At 42.0% G+C, this 18,181-nt stretch overlaps 1 protein-coding gene and 1 pseudogene across 9 annotated transcripts in view; one reads left to right on the top strand and one right to left on the bottom strand.

Annotated features, from left to right (window-relative positions):
• TRIM2 (tripartite motif containing 2) overlaps positions 1 to 18,181 on the top strand; it is a 186,054-nt gene that overhangs the window by 98,644 nt on the left and 69,229 nt on the right. The window contains exon 1 of one of the 9 annotated variants that reach the window (XM_054485294.2): positions 6,959 to 7,209. The exons of 7 other annotated variants lie outside the window; for them this stretch is intronic. In XM_054485294.2, coding sequence (XP_054341269.1) covers positions 7,207 to 7,209 — 3 coding nt within the window. In that variant the 5' untranslated portion in view covers positions 6,959 to 7,206. Of the gene's footprint in view, positions 1 to 6,958; positions 7,210 to 18,181 lie in introns of those variants that run through there. One more of the 9 variants, XM_054485295.2, reaches the window with a different exon arrangement.
• On the bottom strand, positions 15,171 to 15,265 carry LOC129035936 (U6 spliceosomal RNA; annotated as a pseudogene).

Raw genomic sequence — 18,181 nt, forward strand, 5'->3', positions numbered from 1 at the left:
TCTTTTCTACAAAACTGCAGAACTCCCTATCAAGAATAATGCTAGAGAAGGATTATTAATGGGATGGTTTGTGAGTACCTAGAAAAAAAAGCATCCTGAGTTCCATAAGAATAAATGATAAGAGACCAACCAAAATTCCTTGTTGGATAGGGTTGCTGGGCATGAATTTATGTTCAATATGAGTCAATATGAGAAAAGTGCCAAGACCTCAGAGGTAATTAATAGAAGGATAGAGCCTGGAGCAAGCAAAGTGATGGTCTTGCTTTGCTCTGTGCTGGGCAGATCCCACCTGGATATGTCTTCAGTTTGGGGCAGCTCCCTGTGGGAAACATACTGGGCAGGGAGTCAGGGGTGCTTGACCTGGGTCACCTTTACTGCAAATACAGCCCGGCTGCAAAGGGCTATCCTGATCCTTGAGACCCAGTCAACATGACTCTGAGCTGGAGGCAGATAACTCAGTCCCCAGGAGTGATTTTGAGAGGTTCTCTTCATGTCATTTATTTTTGTGTCACCAGTGCCTTGTATACCACCTGGCACACACTCATTTGTGCAATGTATAACATTAAATGTATACATTTAATGTATAACATTAATGGGTCATCTGAAGGCCCAGACCAGTTCTGGTGTGAATTCTTGGGTTGGAACTGGGTCAGATGGTTCCTGATTCATCTACTCCTATTCACATAACCCCAATAGGTTAAGGCCAACTTGCACCTTTTCTCTTTTAAGGATGCTTAAGAGAAAGTCTTTTCTGCTTCATTCACCATTACTTCCTGACAGTCTTGTTTGTCCTTAAAACCTCCCCCACAGCCGCTAATGAATGATCCCAACCTCTAAACATAGGAGGCCTCACCAGGGCTACTGCCAGTAGAGAGGAAGGGGCTCAGCCTCTTGGGGTCCAAACCAAACCACTCAATCAAACTGACTAGAGAGAGTCTGGACTGTCCAGAAGGAGCTTGGCCACACCTGGAGTGCTGACCTGTGAAATCCATCATAACAATACTTCCTCTCCAGTTGTTCATGCCTGAACTGAAGGCTGGAAATAATTACTTCTTACCATCTTCTTTCATAACACCATTGGGTAATACTTTTCATAAAGTGTTTATGTTTGTTTGTTTTCTTTATATCTTTAAAATTTTTTTCTACTTGACATGTTAATGAGGTACGGTGTGATGTTTCAAGATGGATGCACATTGTGTAATAATTAAATCAGGATACTTAGCATATGCATCACCTCATACCTTTATTATTTCTTTGTAGTGAGAACATTCAAAATTCTCTCTTCTAGCTATTTTGAAATGTACAGTCCAGGTGCAGTGGCTCATGCCTGTAATTTCAACACTTTGGGAAGCTGAGAAAGGCATATCACTTGAGCTCAGGAGTTCTAGACCAGCCTGGGCAGCATGGCAAAACCCTGTCTCCACAAAAAAATACAAAAAATTAACTGAGCATGGTGGTACACGCCTGTAGTCCCAGCTACTGGGGAGACTAAGGTGGGAGGATTGCTTGAGCCCAGGAGGTCGAGCAGCGGTCACGCCACTACACTCCAGCTTGGGCGACAGAGTGACACCCTGTCTCAAAAAATACGAATTAAAAAATGAAATCTACAATGCATTATTGTTAACTGTAGTCACTCTACTGTACAATAGAACACCAGAACTTATTCAACTGTAACTTTATATCTGTTGACTAATCCCCCCCATGTGCCTCCTCCAACCCCAATAAAGCTTGTTGAAATCAGAGACACAGAAAATGAAATGATTGCATTAGGCAGCGTTTATAAGCTCCTGATTTGTTTGCCTCTTCTAGTTGGTTATATTTATCTCACACTGAAACACATCACCTCTCTACTTAGCTGGCTTTGTTCTACTCTGGAGTTGCCTGATTACTGTTCCTGTTCTTGCATATCCTGGGGTAGGTGACATACTGAAAGAGGAACGGTGCCAGCCACAAGACCTGGACTCTAGTTCACCTCTATTACATTGTGGCTACTCCATCCTGGGCTGGTCACTTTACCTTTCTAAATCTCAATTTCCACTAAAATAATAATGCCTGCTCTACCCATTTCTGGGTTAGTTTTGAGGATCAAAGAGAAACTCTATGAAGGTACTTTCTTTTTTCTGAGATGGAGTCTCAGTCTGTCACCCAGGCTGGAGTGCAGTGGCATGATCTTGGCTCACTGCAACCTCTGCTGCCCAGGTTCAAGTGATTCTCCTGCCTCAGCCTCCTGAGTAGCTGGGATTACAGGCGCCTGCCACTGCACCCAGCTAATTTTTGTAGTTTTATTAGAGACGGGGTTTCACCATCTTGGCCAGGCTGGTCTTGAACTCCTGACCTTGTGATCCACCCACTTCGGCCTCCCAAAGTGCTGGGATTACAGGCGTAAGCCACCACTCCTGGCCTATGAAGGTACTTTCTAAATCATAAACTACTAGATATGAAGAATTGCCTGTCCATAATGGTCTCTGATCCAACTAATTTTTCAATTCCGAGATGAACTTTCACCTTTATGTCATATTATGTTATTTGTTCATTCATAGGATTTTCATCATTCCCTATCTACTTATTGGGCACCTAGTATGTGACAGGCACTGCACTAAGGATTAGTTCGTTAAAGGTAAAAGATGGAACCTTCAACAGTTTCCAGCAAGAATGCTGTGGAGTACACAGGAGTGGTACTCAATCCAGACAGTGGGTGGGAGGATCTGGGCATCAGAGGAAGACTCAGAGAATCCTTCCTAAAGTGAGTGGTGGCTTTGCTGGGTTCTAAAGGAGTACAAGAAGTTAACCAGGGGCAGGAGTCAGGAGAGGCTGAGAGTGTTCCTGGCAGAACAAGTGGTAGGTGAGCCTAGAGATTAGTGTTTCTCAAAGGAGATGCTACTGACATTAGTGTTGTGGGGACAGATGTACTTTTAAGGTACTCTCCCAAGCATTGGAGCAGGTTTGGCATCCCTACACATAGGCACTAAATGTTAGTAGTTACCCACCCCCACACACACTGGATATGACAGCCACAGTGTCCCTTCACATTTCCAAATGCACACCCTACTACCCCATGGGAGGAGTTGGTACCATTCCTTGGCTGACAGCCACTGCTAAAAAAATACATGTGGAATTGTCAGAGGTGTTTGAACCAGAGCAACTCCATCTTGAATAGGAGTCAGATAAAATGAGGCTGAAACCTACTGGGCTGCATTCCCAGACGGTTAAGGCATTCTAAGTCATAGGATGAGATAGGAGGTCGGCACAACATACAGACCTTGCTGATAAAACAGGTGGTAGTAAAGGAGCCGGCCCAAACCCACCAAAACCAAGATGGCCACGAGAGTGACGTCTGGTCCTCCTCACTGTTACACTCCCGCCAGCGCCGTGACAGTTTACAAATGCCATGGCAACGTCAGGAAGTTACCCTATATGTTGGAGAAAGGGGAGGCATGAATAATCCACCCCTTGTTTAGCATATCATCAAGAAATAACCATGTAAATGGGCAACCAGCAGCCCTCAGGGCTGCTCTGTGTATGGAGTGGCCATTCTTTTATTCCTTTACTTTATTTATAAACTTGCTTTTACTTTGCACTGTGGATTCGCCCTGAATTCCTTCTTGCAGGAGATCCAAGAACCCTCTCTTGGGGTCTGGATCGGGACCGCTTTCCAGTAACAGAATGTCTTATGAACAGAGTGTGACTAGGGAGGACAGAAGGTGGAAAATAATTAGGAAGCAGATGCCGGATTGTAAATTACTTTGTATGCCATCCTAAGATGTTTATTTTCTGGGATAAATTTTCTTGAGCCGGGATAGGCAGACTGTATGTAAAGTGCATTGAATTGAACTTGGCACATCATACGGGGTCAGTAAATACTGGATCGCTATCTCTCATGCTCCTGCCAATCCCAATTTAGTAGGGTACATCCTCTTCTTATGCATAGGCACTGTCTGTATACTTCTCCAGTGCACAAATCATAGTCAGACTGGCTGATGACAGTTTAGCTCTAATCTCCATTCAGCTGGATGGAAACAGTGGGGAGAGGCAAGACAGCTCCAAGAAGTCAATAAGGTGTGCAGTGGCTGTAATCTCAAGAATCTCGGGCTCTTCTCTGCCCTTGAGACCCCCGAGTCCGGCCACTTGAGGCCACAATATGGAAAACTCCAACTCAGAAGCGTAATCAGCAGCCACTATCACCATCTACCTACCTGTTTTCAGGAAGTGCCAAGGAGATGATGCTTGGCACTTCCTTGGGGGCCTCCCACGGTTACCCAAGCCCCAACTTATAAACAATTGGATTCATTTGCCAAGACATATGCTAAAAATGAGGCTGCATTTTCCTATAATAAGCAATATTATGTGTGTTTGTTAGATTCACAGCTGAGCCCCCAAAACCCATTTAACCCATATAGTAGTTAAGCCATTGTGGTGAGGGGTGTTTGAAACCCAGCTATCCTATGTAATGCTATTTCCAGGGAAAAAATATTCCCAATTCCAGGTAAAAGATCAGAAACAGATATCACCTGCATTTGTTCCACCTTTACCCCAGGCTTCAGCTATACTTAGGTATTACTCTCAGGTCCCATGAGCCATCTCATGCCTTTGACTGTGCTGCACTCAGTGCTTGAAATGCTCTGCACGCCTCCCTGGCCCTGTGTATCCCTTCTATGGGCACCCAGAGCATTCGTTTCCTCTTGCTGTCAAGCATTTACCACTCTGCATTGCAGTTGCCTGCTTACTAATCCATCTCCCACACTAGACTGTGACCTCCCTGAGGGCTCAGAAATATTAAATTCTTCTGTGTATCCTCAGTGCCTACTCAGTGCTTGGAACACACGACACTCAAAAGTGTTCATTGGAATGAATGATTGAATGAGTAAGTTAACATCCTCTGGCTGGAAGCCCAGCAACAAGACCAAAGATCTCTCCCACTTCTCCACCTTCAGGGAACAGAGACCTGGTCTAGTTATAGGTCTCAAGAATCTGGGTTGACTGGAAGAAGAGAATGAGAGAAATCAGGACAAAGAATGTGCTGGGGGGTGGGGTCAGCATTTGATGAATTTGGCTTTGGGATAGGCTTAGTAGCACTATGAGAAGAAGAAAGGACTCCTGTTGTAGTAAGTCAGACACCTGTCTGATGGCCTGTCTTAGGAAGAAGATATTGTAAAACTCAGTGGGGGTAGCCTGCTTCCAGTTTTAGGAGTGGGTCCTAATTAAACTGTAAACTTCTAAAGCAGAACATATGTCCACACAAAACCTTGTGGACAAATGTTTATAGCAGCACTGTTCATAATGGCCAAAAAGTGGAAACAACCCAGTGTCCATCGACTGATGAACAGATGAACAAAATGTGCTAAATTCACGCAATGGAATATCATTCAGCCATACAAAGGAACGAAATACTGACACATGCTACCACATGGATGAACTTGGAAAACATTCTGCCAAGTGAAAAGAGCAAGACACACAAGACCACATATTATATGATTCCAGGCCAGAATAGGGAAACCTTTAGCGACAGAAAGTAGATTAGTGATTGCTTAGGACTGTGGGGATGTGATGTGGGAGGGAAGAGAGTGATAGCTAAACGGTATGGGTTGGGTGTTTGTTTGTTTGTTTGTTTGTCTGAGATGATGAAAATGTTCCAAAATTGGCTGTGGTAATAGTTGCCCACATCTATGAATATACTAAAAGCCATTAAATTGTACACTTTAAATGGGTGAATTGTATGGTATGTGAATTACCATTCAATGAAGCTTTAAAAAAATCCACAAAACTTCTAAAATAGGGTGTTAACTGGGATTTCGAGAACTACGTATCACCTAAAATGGCACACCAAAGTTGGCATGTATGTGCATTTCTGGGGTCTGTCAATTTTGCTGTATTCTCTGTGATCCCCCCCTCCTACTACCACCAAAGGTAATCATCCCTGCTCTGCAGAGCTGAGGCCCCTTCGACGGCTCACTGTAATGCTTGACTGCATGGAAAGAATGTGATAAATATTAATGTAATCAAATATGCAGATGCCCAGTTTTTTAAAATAAACATTATTAGCAATCCCTTTGAAACTAGTAACTAACCAAAGAATAGGATGCAATACTGTTCCCTGCATTTATTGTTGTAGAAAAAGGAACAGTTGTGAATTCTACTCTGATATGTAAGATTTTTTATTCTAAATTATTATTTGTAATATGGAGACCTAATCACTATCATATAGCTACTTGCTGATCATTTTTACATTATTTATACCTTTTAAAACTAAGTTTAATGACTTGGCAGGAAATTAAGTTATGAGTTATGTTATTTGTCAAGTTTCTCAACTTTTAACTGAAAACTTCATGATCAGAAAAAGAACAGGGTCTGGTTATCCCCGAATCAAAAAATGTACCATATGATTTTTCTCTGAATCATTAGAACCACAAAAAGCAGAGAAATGTCATTGTATGATTTGACTTTGTGGAACCGTATTTTATAGACCCTGCCCTGGGGTAAATACCAAGAGAGGAAAAGTAGTAGGGGCTTGTGGAACTGGACTGTTTGTTTGTTTGTTTTTTGCATTTAAAAAATTATGTGTTTCAAGCTACTTGAGACATCTAAGGAAATCAATCGTCTCTCTTTCTAACGAGCAAGTGTGTGCTCTCACACTCACGCAAAGCACTTCTCTAAATGTGAACTTTTCATATTGAGGTACCATATGCCCATTTTCTATCTAGAATCTATTCTCACTGCGTTCACCGTTTGCGTCCCAGCACTCCCTCCGTCTGATTTGTAGCACTCCCTGTACCTGCCCCGGCTGCGTTGCGCGCAGACTGCACTGGTCTCCTCTCCCCTGGTTAATCCTGCAGTCACTTTCTGGTGATGGAGCTCAGCGGCCCAGCACGAGAGCATGGAAACAGCTGACTGCTGACTCAGAGGGAAAGCAAGCCACCCACGAATCTCATTGCAGCTCGCTGCTGCATCCCTATCCCATAATCCCTTGCCTGGTTTGCTGCAGTCTTTTCAACAGACGCTCAGTGAGAAAAAGATGTCCTGTAAGATCAAGACCGATTGGTGTGAATACTGAAGGGGGTCTTCCACTTGTTAATGACCCAGAAACATTCCTGCCGACTTCCAGCCTTCTCTCATTTCCTCCATTTTTCTCTTCCTCTGTTCTGTGCATGAACTGACACATCACTACTTAGAGCAGAAGATATGCTGGGCTTCTGATGATGGCTGCACTGCATGGTAGGGAATTTTAACCAGTCTCTTTGCATGGTGCTTCCCAACTTGAGGTGTTAGCAGAAACTTGCGTTGTTCTTTTGGATTGCCGCGTAGCTGCAGCGACAGACTTGGGAGGATTTAATTCTTTGCCTCGTTGGTTAGTCTGTTTGTCTTCAGAAATGGGTAGGTCCTAAATGTTCAGACTGCTTAGTATTGTGCCAGGTGGAGAACTGATTTCTCCTGCTCTCTCGGTTCTTTTTTCTCCCTTCATCTCTCATGGCGATGCTGCATCCTCTGTAGCTGTAAAATAGAGACCCATTCTTTGCTTAAACAAAGGCACCAAATTAACAAGTATGGGGAGAAAGTCATGCAAGATTTTCTTATCAAGTTCTAATGTGATCTGACTAGATTTGTATTTTTACCAGTCTTTATTTTAGTGGGTATCTTGGCTTGTTTTAAATAGAAGAATTTTGCCCCCTGCATCTCTCTGTTGGGTGCAAACATGGAGATGAAATATTTAATTTGCAGGATTCCTTCCTCGCTGCCCCAGGGTGGAGGAGAACGTGCGACCCTCCCCCCACTCTGTCCTCTATTAGAGAACCCTGGGGTTGAGTTCCATGGCTGGCAGTTACCATTGGAAACCCATTCATTCATAATGCATGACTCGACCCTCTGAATTCTGAATGCCATTGAGGGCCAGCAAACAAACATGTAGGAGATAGTTTGTTTTTTTCTGACAATTTTTTTTTCCTGCCTTTGAAGTACAGTCAAATCTGGGTGGAGCTCAATGATAGCATTACACAGGAAAAAAAAAAAATCCTTGGGTTTTGGGTTGGTCCTTAGGTTTGCTTCCTGAAACAGTGGGGATTATTTTTGTGTCAGAGCTTTTTCTACAAGTATGCCCCACCCTGTCATTATTCCTTCTTTTGGGGGAATAGGAGAGCAAGTAGCAAGGCTGTTTGTTTTAAATTAAACATTGAATGTTAATAAATGGATTTCTGAACCAAAAGATAAAATGGTATTTTTGTCTTAAGGAAAAGATAGTTTCAATGTAATAGCTTTCAGAATGAGGTGTTTAAAAGATTGTTTCTCTGGCTTAGATCATGTTACAGCAGTTTTATTCCTTATGAAAATTTGTTTTAAAAGAAGGTTTTAAACTCCAATATATATGTAAGGAGAGCCATTTGTTCACGCAGAATTCTTCAAATGACGTCTTAAGTGTTAGGATTCAGTTCTGCCTAGTGTGAATCTGTTTTCTGGTGTCTTTCATTATTTCAGGCAGAGGCTTGAGCCCCACTGTTCCTACCCCACTATAATGTTAAATAATGCACGCCCCTCCCGAGCAGCACACAATGAGAAGTTTCATGTGTGCTGTGGTATGAGAAAGCAGCTTTCGGATGCAGAGACATGAGTAGTAACCCTTCCTAAACCTTCAAGTGTTTCTGTCCAATTTTCTCCTAGGAAGACACAAGTGATTTGCATTGGAAAGGTTAAAACACAGCTGAATGTAAAAATTTTCTCTGATAGAACATGCTGTTTCAAGATATCTGAATGCAGCATATATAACCCACACATTTTTAAAAAGGAGACTAAAATCTTTACACATTTTTTTCCATAGGTAATACTATAGTCCTGCAATGACTTAATTTTTTTTTATTATAACAAAAGCTTCATGGATTTTGTTGCTTGTGAAATAAAGTTAAAACATTCATTCTTTGTCTTACTAAGAAATGAAAATGTTCTTTATCTGAGTATCCTTAGGTGTTAATTTCTCCATACTTAGGCCTTTCCTTTATCTCTTTTTATTAGGTAGGGGAAAATCCCAAATATGTAGCAATTTTTAAGCCTCCCTTGTGTCTCTTTTAATTATTTCTCTTATAAAACTAAAACTACCCAAATATTTTATGTATTATTGAAGTGTGTAGAAGAGAAATACTTTTGAATTTTAAAAAATTTGCTGCCAAATTATTTACTGTCATAGTTTTTTCTTCAAAAAATGTGACTTGAATTACTTTTTACTATGGCAAAATGATGATTTGCACATACCTGTGATAGCCTTTTTCTTTAATCTCTGGTGCCATCTCTGTCCCTTTATTACTTATACACTTTAGTTCAGAGTAGAATTTGCTCCATTATAGGGTTGGTTATTAGGGTTTTCTGAATATTTTTATTGTGCAGATGGTCTGAATTCAATGGATTAGATTTCTTCATAGAAATTGGAGCTTTAGATTGGACCAGAAAGTGAGAAAATAATGAGCCAAGTATTCAAATAGCATCACTGCAGGAAACAGATTTCTGCTTTTAGTATGCAAATCTTTCTATTCCCTTCTACTTTACCTCTTCGGTCTTCACATTCTCGACAGCCTCCATTTTTCCATTAAGTGCTTTTTATTATTGTTTTTAAACATTATTAATTTAAGTACTTATTCTAATCAACAACAGAATTAAATAATGTGCTTCCTATATACCAGGAGCAAACAGGAGGTTCCTATTATGTAGAGCTGTGTCTCTTAGTTCTGTTGTGAAATAATTTTCTCCTTTCCCTTCTTGCTAGTTTCTTCCAACCCCTAGAATTGGTACCAGCACCTAGTCCCCTTGCTGACCTCTACCTTTTTTGTGGTCCCAGAATACTTAGCCTCTTTGTGTAGTCCCCAAGCAAAGCAAGGGAGGAGACCTGGCAAAGTGATGGATGTGGAGAGAGGAGACCCCAAGCATCTTGACTGTCCCAGAGTGCTGTGAGATGAATGTCTATTAGCCTGACCACTTAACATTCCACCACACAGACCCAGCCTAATCTTAACAATTGGCTGCCAAAGGTGAGGCAATGGCCTTCTTTATATACTAAAGAAAGAGATAGGGGAAATGTCTTTATGATATATCATAAAGACAAGTCAGGGGCTCAGCTTAAAAATCAGCTTCCATTTGGTAAAAACCGATTCATCTGAGGAAGCTGTCATACATCTGACTCTGAAAATAAGGAGAAAAAGAACCTTGGAGAGCTTGGACACACCCTGCCTGAAGACAAAAGTTAAAGGGGATGGCTTCTGAATGCCTTCCCCCCAAAACACACACACCCACCCATGCACACACACACACACACACACACATCATCATCATCATCATCATCATCATCATCATCAGGAAAGATAATGCATCTAGCCTTCTGATTTACAAAATGGCCCGTCTGGGATAGAGGCTTGATTTAACTGGAAATGGGTCACCCTGTTTTAATTTCACTAAAGATTGTCCTCTTTTCTTCTAATTGAGACCTCAGTAACAATGCAATTCAATTGCAGGCAAATTATAATAGGCTCAAATTTTAAAAATTAAAAATACCCTTTTCATCATGTTTTAATTTATACCACATGTTCTGGCAGGTACAGGGTAGCATACTGTGATTTATAGATAATCCAAATGGTTCAGGATTTCCTTTCTATAAATATACCAGAAGATTTGTAATTGCTTGGAAAGCAGATGTTTGCATGTCTGCATGAGAACAATAAAAAACGGGCTGGGCCGGGCACGGTGACTCATGCCTGTAATCCCAGGATTTTAAGAGGCCAAGGCCAGTGGATTGCTTGAGCCCAGGAGTTTGAGACCAGCCTGGCCAATATGGTGACACCCTCTCTCTACTAAAAATACAAAAATTTAGCCGGGTGTGGTGGGGCACACCTGTAATCCTAGCTATGCTGGAGGCTGAGGCAGGAGCATTACTTGAACCTGGGAGGTGGACGTTGTGGTAAGCCGAGATCACACCACTGTACTCCAGCCTGGGAGACAGAGGGAGACTGTCTTAGGGAGAGAGAAAAAAAGGCATCTTAATAATTAAGTCCAACTAAAGTGGCACCAAAGAGAAGCAATAATGCAGGAATGCCATAAAATTAGACTGTAGGAAAGTAATTGAGTACCTTTAGGATGATGTATAATCAAATATGCGACCTCTTACCCACAAATCACATGTTAAAATTTTATTTTTCAGTAGAATCTTGGCCTCTGTTACCCCACCACATTCCCTACAACAGGCAGACAAGATTTTGCCAGCTCCCTCCCCTTCTCCAGAAGAGCGATTTAACTTTGGCTTTTCTCTGCCATTCTTTCTTCCTGCTCTTCCTCACTGTGGTGTCGCAATAAAGAGTGTGGATAGTTTTCTGATCTAAATGGTATAATTTGGGGTGGGAAATGTGGTCTAAATCTTAGAATTGTGGACATAGGCATTTTTCTCTCATTTCAGCTTCTCCTATCAAGTTCTTTTGCATTTGGTGGTTAATTTCCACCAAATTGTAGCAGATTTGAGAAAGTGAGCCAGGAAAAACACCAGAGATGATATGAGGGAAGAAACGCTGGAGCTGGATTTTTTTATGCCCAAGGATTTTGTTTTGTGATCATTGAATTGCTTTTCCCACAACAAGCTCTGTTTAGTTGGCAAGCCCCCATTAATAAGGGATTTATGTGCCAACCTTCTTAGGCTTTTTATTTCCATGCATATGTGTCTGTAATTGCCCAGTGGTTCTTCTTGCCCAGTGCACAGATACAGCTGATTTACCAAGAGAACAGTATTGCAATAGAGAAAGAGTTTAATAAATGCAGAGCCAGCTAAGTGGAAGACTGGACTTTATTACTCAAATCAGACTCCCCCAAAATTCCAAGGCTAGGGTTTTTCAAGGGTAGTTTGGTGGGCAGGGGGCTAGGGAATGGGGAGTGTTGATTGCTTGGGTCAGGGATGAAATCATAGGAGGTCGAAGCTGTCTTCTGGCTGTCTTCACTTCCTGGATGGAATTACAAAAGTCATGGAGCCAGTTTACTGGTTTGGGTGGTGCCAGCTGGTCCATCAGAATACAGGGTATGAAAAATATCTTGAACACCAATCTTAAGTTTTACAATAGTGATGTTTTTTATTTTTTATTTTATTTATTTATTCAATAAAATCCAGACCCTGCACAATACAATAGTGATGTTATCTGTAGGAGCAATTGGGGAGGGCAGGAATCTTGAGACCTGTGGCTACATGGCTCCTTATGGAACCATAATTCTAACCTTGTGGCTGATTTGTTAGTTTTATAAAGGTGGTTTTGATCCTGAGCAAGGAGGGGCTAGTTTCAGGAAAGGGCTGTTATCATTCCTGTTTTAAAGTTAAACTATAAACTAAATTGCTCCCAAAGTTAGTTCGGCCTGCATCTAGGAATAAACAAGGACAGCATGGAGGTTAGAAGCAAGATGGAGTCACCTATGTCAGATTCCTTTCACTGTCATAATTTTTCTATGCCAGATTTTTCTCACTGTCATAATTTTTGTGAAGGCCTTTCACGTACTCAATAGTTCTGTTTCTTTTTCTGCATCTATGAACATGTTAAAATATGTCACTAATGTTTACCCTTTGGATGATGGCTTATGTTGCTAAGCATTAGACTATCACATGGGAGGCTGGGCACGGTGGTTCACGCCTGTAATCCCAGCACTTTGGGAGGCTGAAGCGAGAGGATCACTTGAGCCCAAGAGTCCGAAACCAGTTGTGCAACATAGTGGGACCCCTTCTCTGAAAAAATACAAAAATTAGCTGGGCATGGTGGTGCCCACTTGTGGTCGCAGCTACTTGGGAGGCTGAGGTGGGACTCTCACTTGAGCCTCGGGGGTGGAGGTTGCAGTGAGCTGTGAGCATGTCACTGCACTGCAGCATGAGTGACAGAGAAAGACCCTGTCTCAAAAAGAAAAAAAAAAAGACTATCACATAGGGAAACAGGTAATGTCCAAGGTCAAGTGCAAACATTCAGATGACCGGCAACAACCATATTCTTTATCATGGAATTCAGGAAGTGCTGCTCTTTGCTGCTGCTGTGAATAAGTCCGTTTCCATGTTATATTTCGCTAGTTTGATTCATTCAAAAGATAATGTCTACTATGTACCAGGACACTTCTAGGTGCTGGAACTACTGCAGTGAATAATCAGACACAAATCCGTGCCCTTGTGGGCCTTACATTCTAGGGGGAGGGCGGAGACTATATCCAAAATATATAAATTATGTAGTATGTCGGAAGGCTTAGTTCCAGCTGCTATAACAAAAATGCCGTAGATTGGATGACTTAAACAAGAAGAATGTATCGTCTCACAGTTATAGAGATTAGGAAATCTGAGATCAGGGTGCCAGCATGGTGGGTTCTAGTGAGGCCCTCTTCTGGCTTTATAGGCAGATGGCCCACATGGCAGAGAGTGGACAGAGTGGGAAAGCAGTCTCCCTCTTATCTCCTCTTACAGGGTCACTAATCCCATCATAAGGGCTCTACCCTCATGACCTAATCACCTCCCAAATCACATTGGGGGTTAGGGCTTCAACATATGAATTTGGGAGGGACACAGACATGGAGTCTATAACAGGAGGTGACCCGTGCTACAGAGAAAAACCTAGCAAGGACTGGGGATAGCAGTGCTAGGTAACTGGTGGCAATATGCAATTTTGAACAGAATGGTCAGATTGAGCAGGTGACACTGAGCTGGACAAAGGGGAGTGAGCTTCTTTGTAAGAGGTCTTGCTGTTTGTTTTCCACAGACAGGGAACCTCAGCTAGTCTTCCAAGTGAAAACTCTCTTTGGCTAAGGTCAATATCAAACTAATGTTGACCATTTGTATTATTTTAAAGTGGTTCTTTCTGCCTTTGCTACCATTTCCTTTCTACTGGCTTTTTGTCAATGTGTCTGATGTTAGTTCGTACATCCAAAAGCATTCAAGCTTCTTTACAGGCAGAGTCCACCCCAGGCATGTTTTCACACGGATCCCTTCAGAACTTAGTTTTGCAACTCTCCAGCATATAGAAGAGCAGTTCTATATTCTGATCTCTTTCATTATAGTGCACCGACTTCCACTGGTTATGTGGGTAAGAAGGGTCTCTGACAATTTAGAAAACAAATGGGGAAAGGAGACCAGCAAAGCATCTATATAAAACATTTGTTGCTTTTTTAATCAAGGAGACCAGAAACTGTGGTAGTGCCCCAACGCTTTGATTGAAGGCTGTTGTATATTGAGTGTATTCCTCATGACATATTCGGACTTATTCAGACTTCCCACGGTGCTTATTAGCTCATTCTGTGCCTCAGTTCTTCTGAGCACATGGTCCCATTAGGAGTAGTCAAATGTTCTTCCTAGTGTGGGTATCCAGGGAAGGACCATTATCCTGGCAAATATGGGGATCTTTGGGGATTGGAAACCTTTTGTGTTGATTCTTGAAGTTCTAAAAATCCAGATGCCTTCAACAGGTCACTTGTGAGAGATCTGTGATACTATCATGATTTTAAATTAGTGTTAATGAGTAAACAATTAATTTACCATGCAAATTAACAATACTACAATATAGAGACTTGCTCTCACCCACTACAATAATGATCATAAAGTTAGAATGAAGTGTTTTCATTTTTGGCTTTAGAGCATAAAATATTGGCTCAAGAAATTTCATTTCATCAACATATATCATTTGATTAAAGCAAATTTTTTTCTTGCCAAAAATCCAAAATTCTAAGGTTAAAAAAAAAAGGAATAAAGTCCAATATGATGCTTTCTCTCTGCTTTTTTCAATACCCAGGATGGCTCTGATTATTTCAAAGGGTACTATGAAAAATTTCAAAAGCTATTCCAAATAAAATAATTTTTAACTGATTTCGATGGAAAAGGTTTTTTTTTTTTTTTTTTTTTTTTAAGACCAAGTCTCGCTCTGTCACCCAGGCTAGAGTGCAGTGGTGGGTCTTGGCTCACTGCAAGCTCCGCCTCCTGGGTTCACGCCAATCTCCTGCCTCAGCCTCCTGAGTAGCTGGGGCTACTCAGGAGCAGCTGCCGCCACGCCTGGCTAATTTTTTGTATTTTTAGTAGAGACAGGGTTTCACCGTGTTAGCCAGGATGGTCTCGATCTCCTGACCTCGTGATCCACCCACCTCGGCCTCCCAAAGTCCTAGGATTACAAGCGTGAGCCACCGTGCCTGGCCAGTTTAACATCTTTTTTAAAGAAAATATGGAACACTTCACAAATTTGCATGCCATTCTTGCTCAGGGGCAATATTTTCTGTATCATTCAAATTTTAGTGCTGCAAAAGTGAGCACTCATCATTTTTACAAGTTACACACACACACACACACACACTCTAGTGAAGTGTTAAACTTACATCATCGATTTATCAGATAAGGCAGAAAACTTGAAATCTGACCTTTCTGGTTCACTGATTTTACTGAATGACCTTGGGCCAGTCATTTAAACCCTCAGCGTTGGTTTTGATTAAGACAGACAAGTGCATTCCTCCCCTAGTCTGATGTCATAGGGATGTGGTTAAGAGAACAGACAGGCTCTCACATTTTGAGCCCCTGAGAGATGAGCTACTTTAGAGAGACACTCTATGGAAAGTCTAGCAGATAATGGTGGCTGATTGGATGTCATACCTATACCGTTTAACTATGCAGTGAGTTCTGTCTGAATGTGACACTCTTGTATAGCAGGTGCTTCACAAGGTTCTATATGTTATTTTATTATTTTATTTTGAGCCAGAGTCTCACTCTGTCACCCAGGCTGGAGTGCAGGGGCACGCTAACGGCTCATTGAGCCTTGAACTCCCAAGCTCAAGCAATCCTCCCACCTCAGCCGCCTGAGCAGCTGGGACTATGTATGTGTGCCACCATGCCTGGCTAATTTTGGGGCTTTTTTTTTTTTTTTGAGACGGAGTCTCGCTCTGTCACCAGGCTGGAGTGCAGTGGCGCGATCTCGGCTCACTGCAACCTCTGTCTCCCAGGTTCAAGCAATTCTCCTGCCTCAGCCTCCTGAGTAGCTGGGACTACAGGTGCGCACCACCACACCCAGCTAATTTTTATAATTTTGGTAGAGATGGGGTTTTACCATGTTGGCCAGGATGGTCTGGATCTCTTGACCTCGTGATCTGCCCACCTCAACCTCCCAAAGTGCTGGGATTACAGGTGTGAGCCACTGTGCCCGACCTTTTGTGGGTTTTTTTGTATTTTTTTGTAGAGATGGGGATTCACCATGTTGCCCAGGCTGATCTTGAACTCCTGGGCTCAGGTGATCTGTTCACTCGAACTCCCAAAGTGCTGGGATTACAGGCGTGAGAGATGGCACCCAGCCTGTTTTTAAAATCATATCTTTAATAAACTTATCTAAAGGGTACAGAATTGGAAAACAGGTGTGTCATGTTTGTAACTATACTCACATATAAATAGCAGAATTTTCTGGGTTTTTTTTTTTGGCTAGTCAAGTGAAGCAGTGGGAGTGGAGAAGGAGCAACAAAATCTGTAACTGGTTGTGATCAGTTACCTTTAAACACCACTGCACTTGGACCAGCCAGCAGCCAGAGTTTCCTAATAAAATTGATATGCTTTTTAAAAATTTGGTGACTTTGTAGGAAGGAGAACTATTTATATTTGGAAAAGAATGTTTTCTTTAGAAAGTATAGAAGTGTTGCTTCTGTAAATATGGAGTATTTCCAAGCTTTAAAAACAGGCACCAGGCCACGTTAAAGTGTCATATGTAAACCGAGCTTCTGTAGTGCAGCCTTTTTAAAACACAAGGTCAAGGGCGGTGTTGTGGTTTAAGTAGTGAAAAGGCCATGGGTTTTAGAGACATATACTCCTTGGGTTTGCATTCTGGTAAACTTCTTGACTGAGCCTCTGTTTTGTTTCTTCTAATCTGTAGAATAAGAATAATAGTATGACCCCTCATGCCTGTAATCCCAGCACTTTGGGAGGCTGAGGCAGGTGGATCATGAGGTCAGGAGATCGAGACCATCCTGGCTAACACGGTGAAACCCCGTCTCTACTAAAAAAATACAAAAAATTAGCCGGGCGTGGTAGCGGGCGCCTGTAGTCCCAGCTACTCGGGAGGCTGAGGCAGGAGAATGGCGTGAATCCGGGAGGCGGAGCTCGCAGTGAGCCGAGATCGCGCCACTGCACTCCAGCCTGGATGACAAAGTGAGACTCCATCTCAAAAAATAATAGTAATAATAAAGAATAAAGAATAATAGTATGACCTCCTGCCTAGGGTCATATTAAATATTAAACCGCTTATTTCCTTCCTTCCTTCCTTGCTTCCTTCCTTCCTTCTCTCTCTTTCTTTTTCTTTTCTTTCCTTTTTTCTTTCTTTTCTTTCTTCCCTTTCTTTCTTTCATAACCACCCAACGGGTTCACCTTGCCTGCTGCCTAGATAGAGCCAATTTATCAAGACAGGGGATTGCAATGGAGAAAGAGTAATTCACTCAGAGCCAGCTGTGCAGGAAACCAGAGTTTTATTATTACTCAAACCAGTCTCTCTGAGCATTCGAGATCGGAGTTTTTAAAGATAATTTAGCAGGTAGGGGCTGGGGAAATGGGGAGTGCTGATTGGTCAGGTTGGAGATGGAATCATAGAGGAGTCAAAGTGGGGTTTTCTTGCTGTCTTCTGTTCCTGGGTGGGATCACGGAGCTTGTTGAGCCAGATTACCGGTCTGGGTGGTGTCAGCTGATCCACTGAGTGCAGGCTCTGCAAAACATCTCAAGCACTGATCTTTGGTTTTACAATAGTGTTGTTATCCCGAAGAGCAATTTAGGGAGGTTCAGACTCTTGCAGCCAGAGGCTGCATGGCCCCTAAACCTTAATTTCTAATCTTGTAGCTAATTTATTAGTCCTACAGAGGCAGACTGGTCCTCAGGCAAGAAGCGGTCTTTTTGGAAAAGGGCTATTATCAATTTTGTTTCAGAGTCAAACTATAAGCTTAATTCCTTCCCAAGGTTAGTTTAACCTGTGCCCGGGAATGAACAAGGACAGCTTAAAGGTTAGAAACAAGATGGAGTCGGTTAAGTCTGACCTCTTTCACTGCCATAATTTTCTCAGTTATAGTTTTTGCAAAGGCAGTTTCACTTTCTGTCTGTCTTTTATTTTCTTTTTGATAAAGAGTATTTCCATAGGGAATTAGAGGGCTCTGGACACCTTACCAAATATTTAGAAAATGAAGAGGTAAATTTTAGCTCAGCCTTGGTTTA

This window comes from Pongo pygmaeus, chromosome 3 (assembly GCF_028885625.2).
Source record: "Pongo pygmaeus isolate AG05252 chromosome 3, NHGRI_mPonPyg2-v2.0_pri, whole genome shotgun sequence".
Lineage (NCBI taxonomy): Eukaryota > Metazoa > Chordata > Mammalia > Primates > Hominidae > Pongo > Pongo pygmaeus.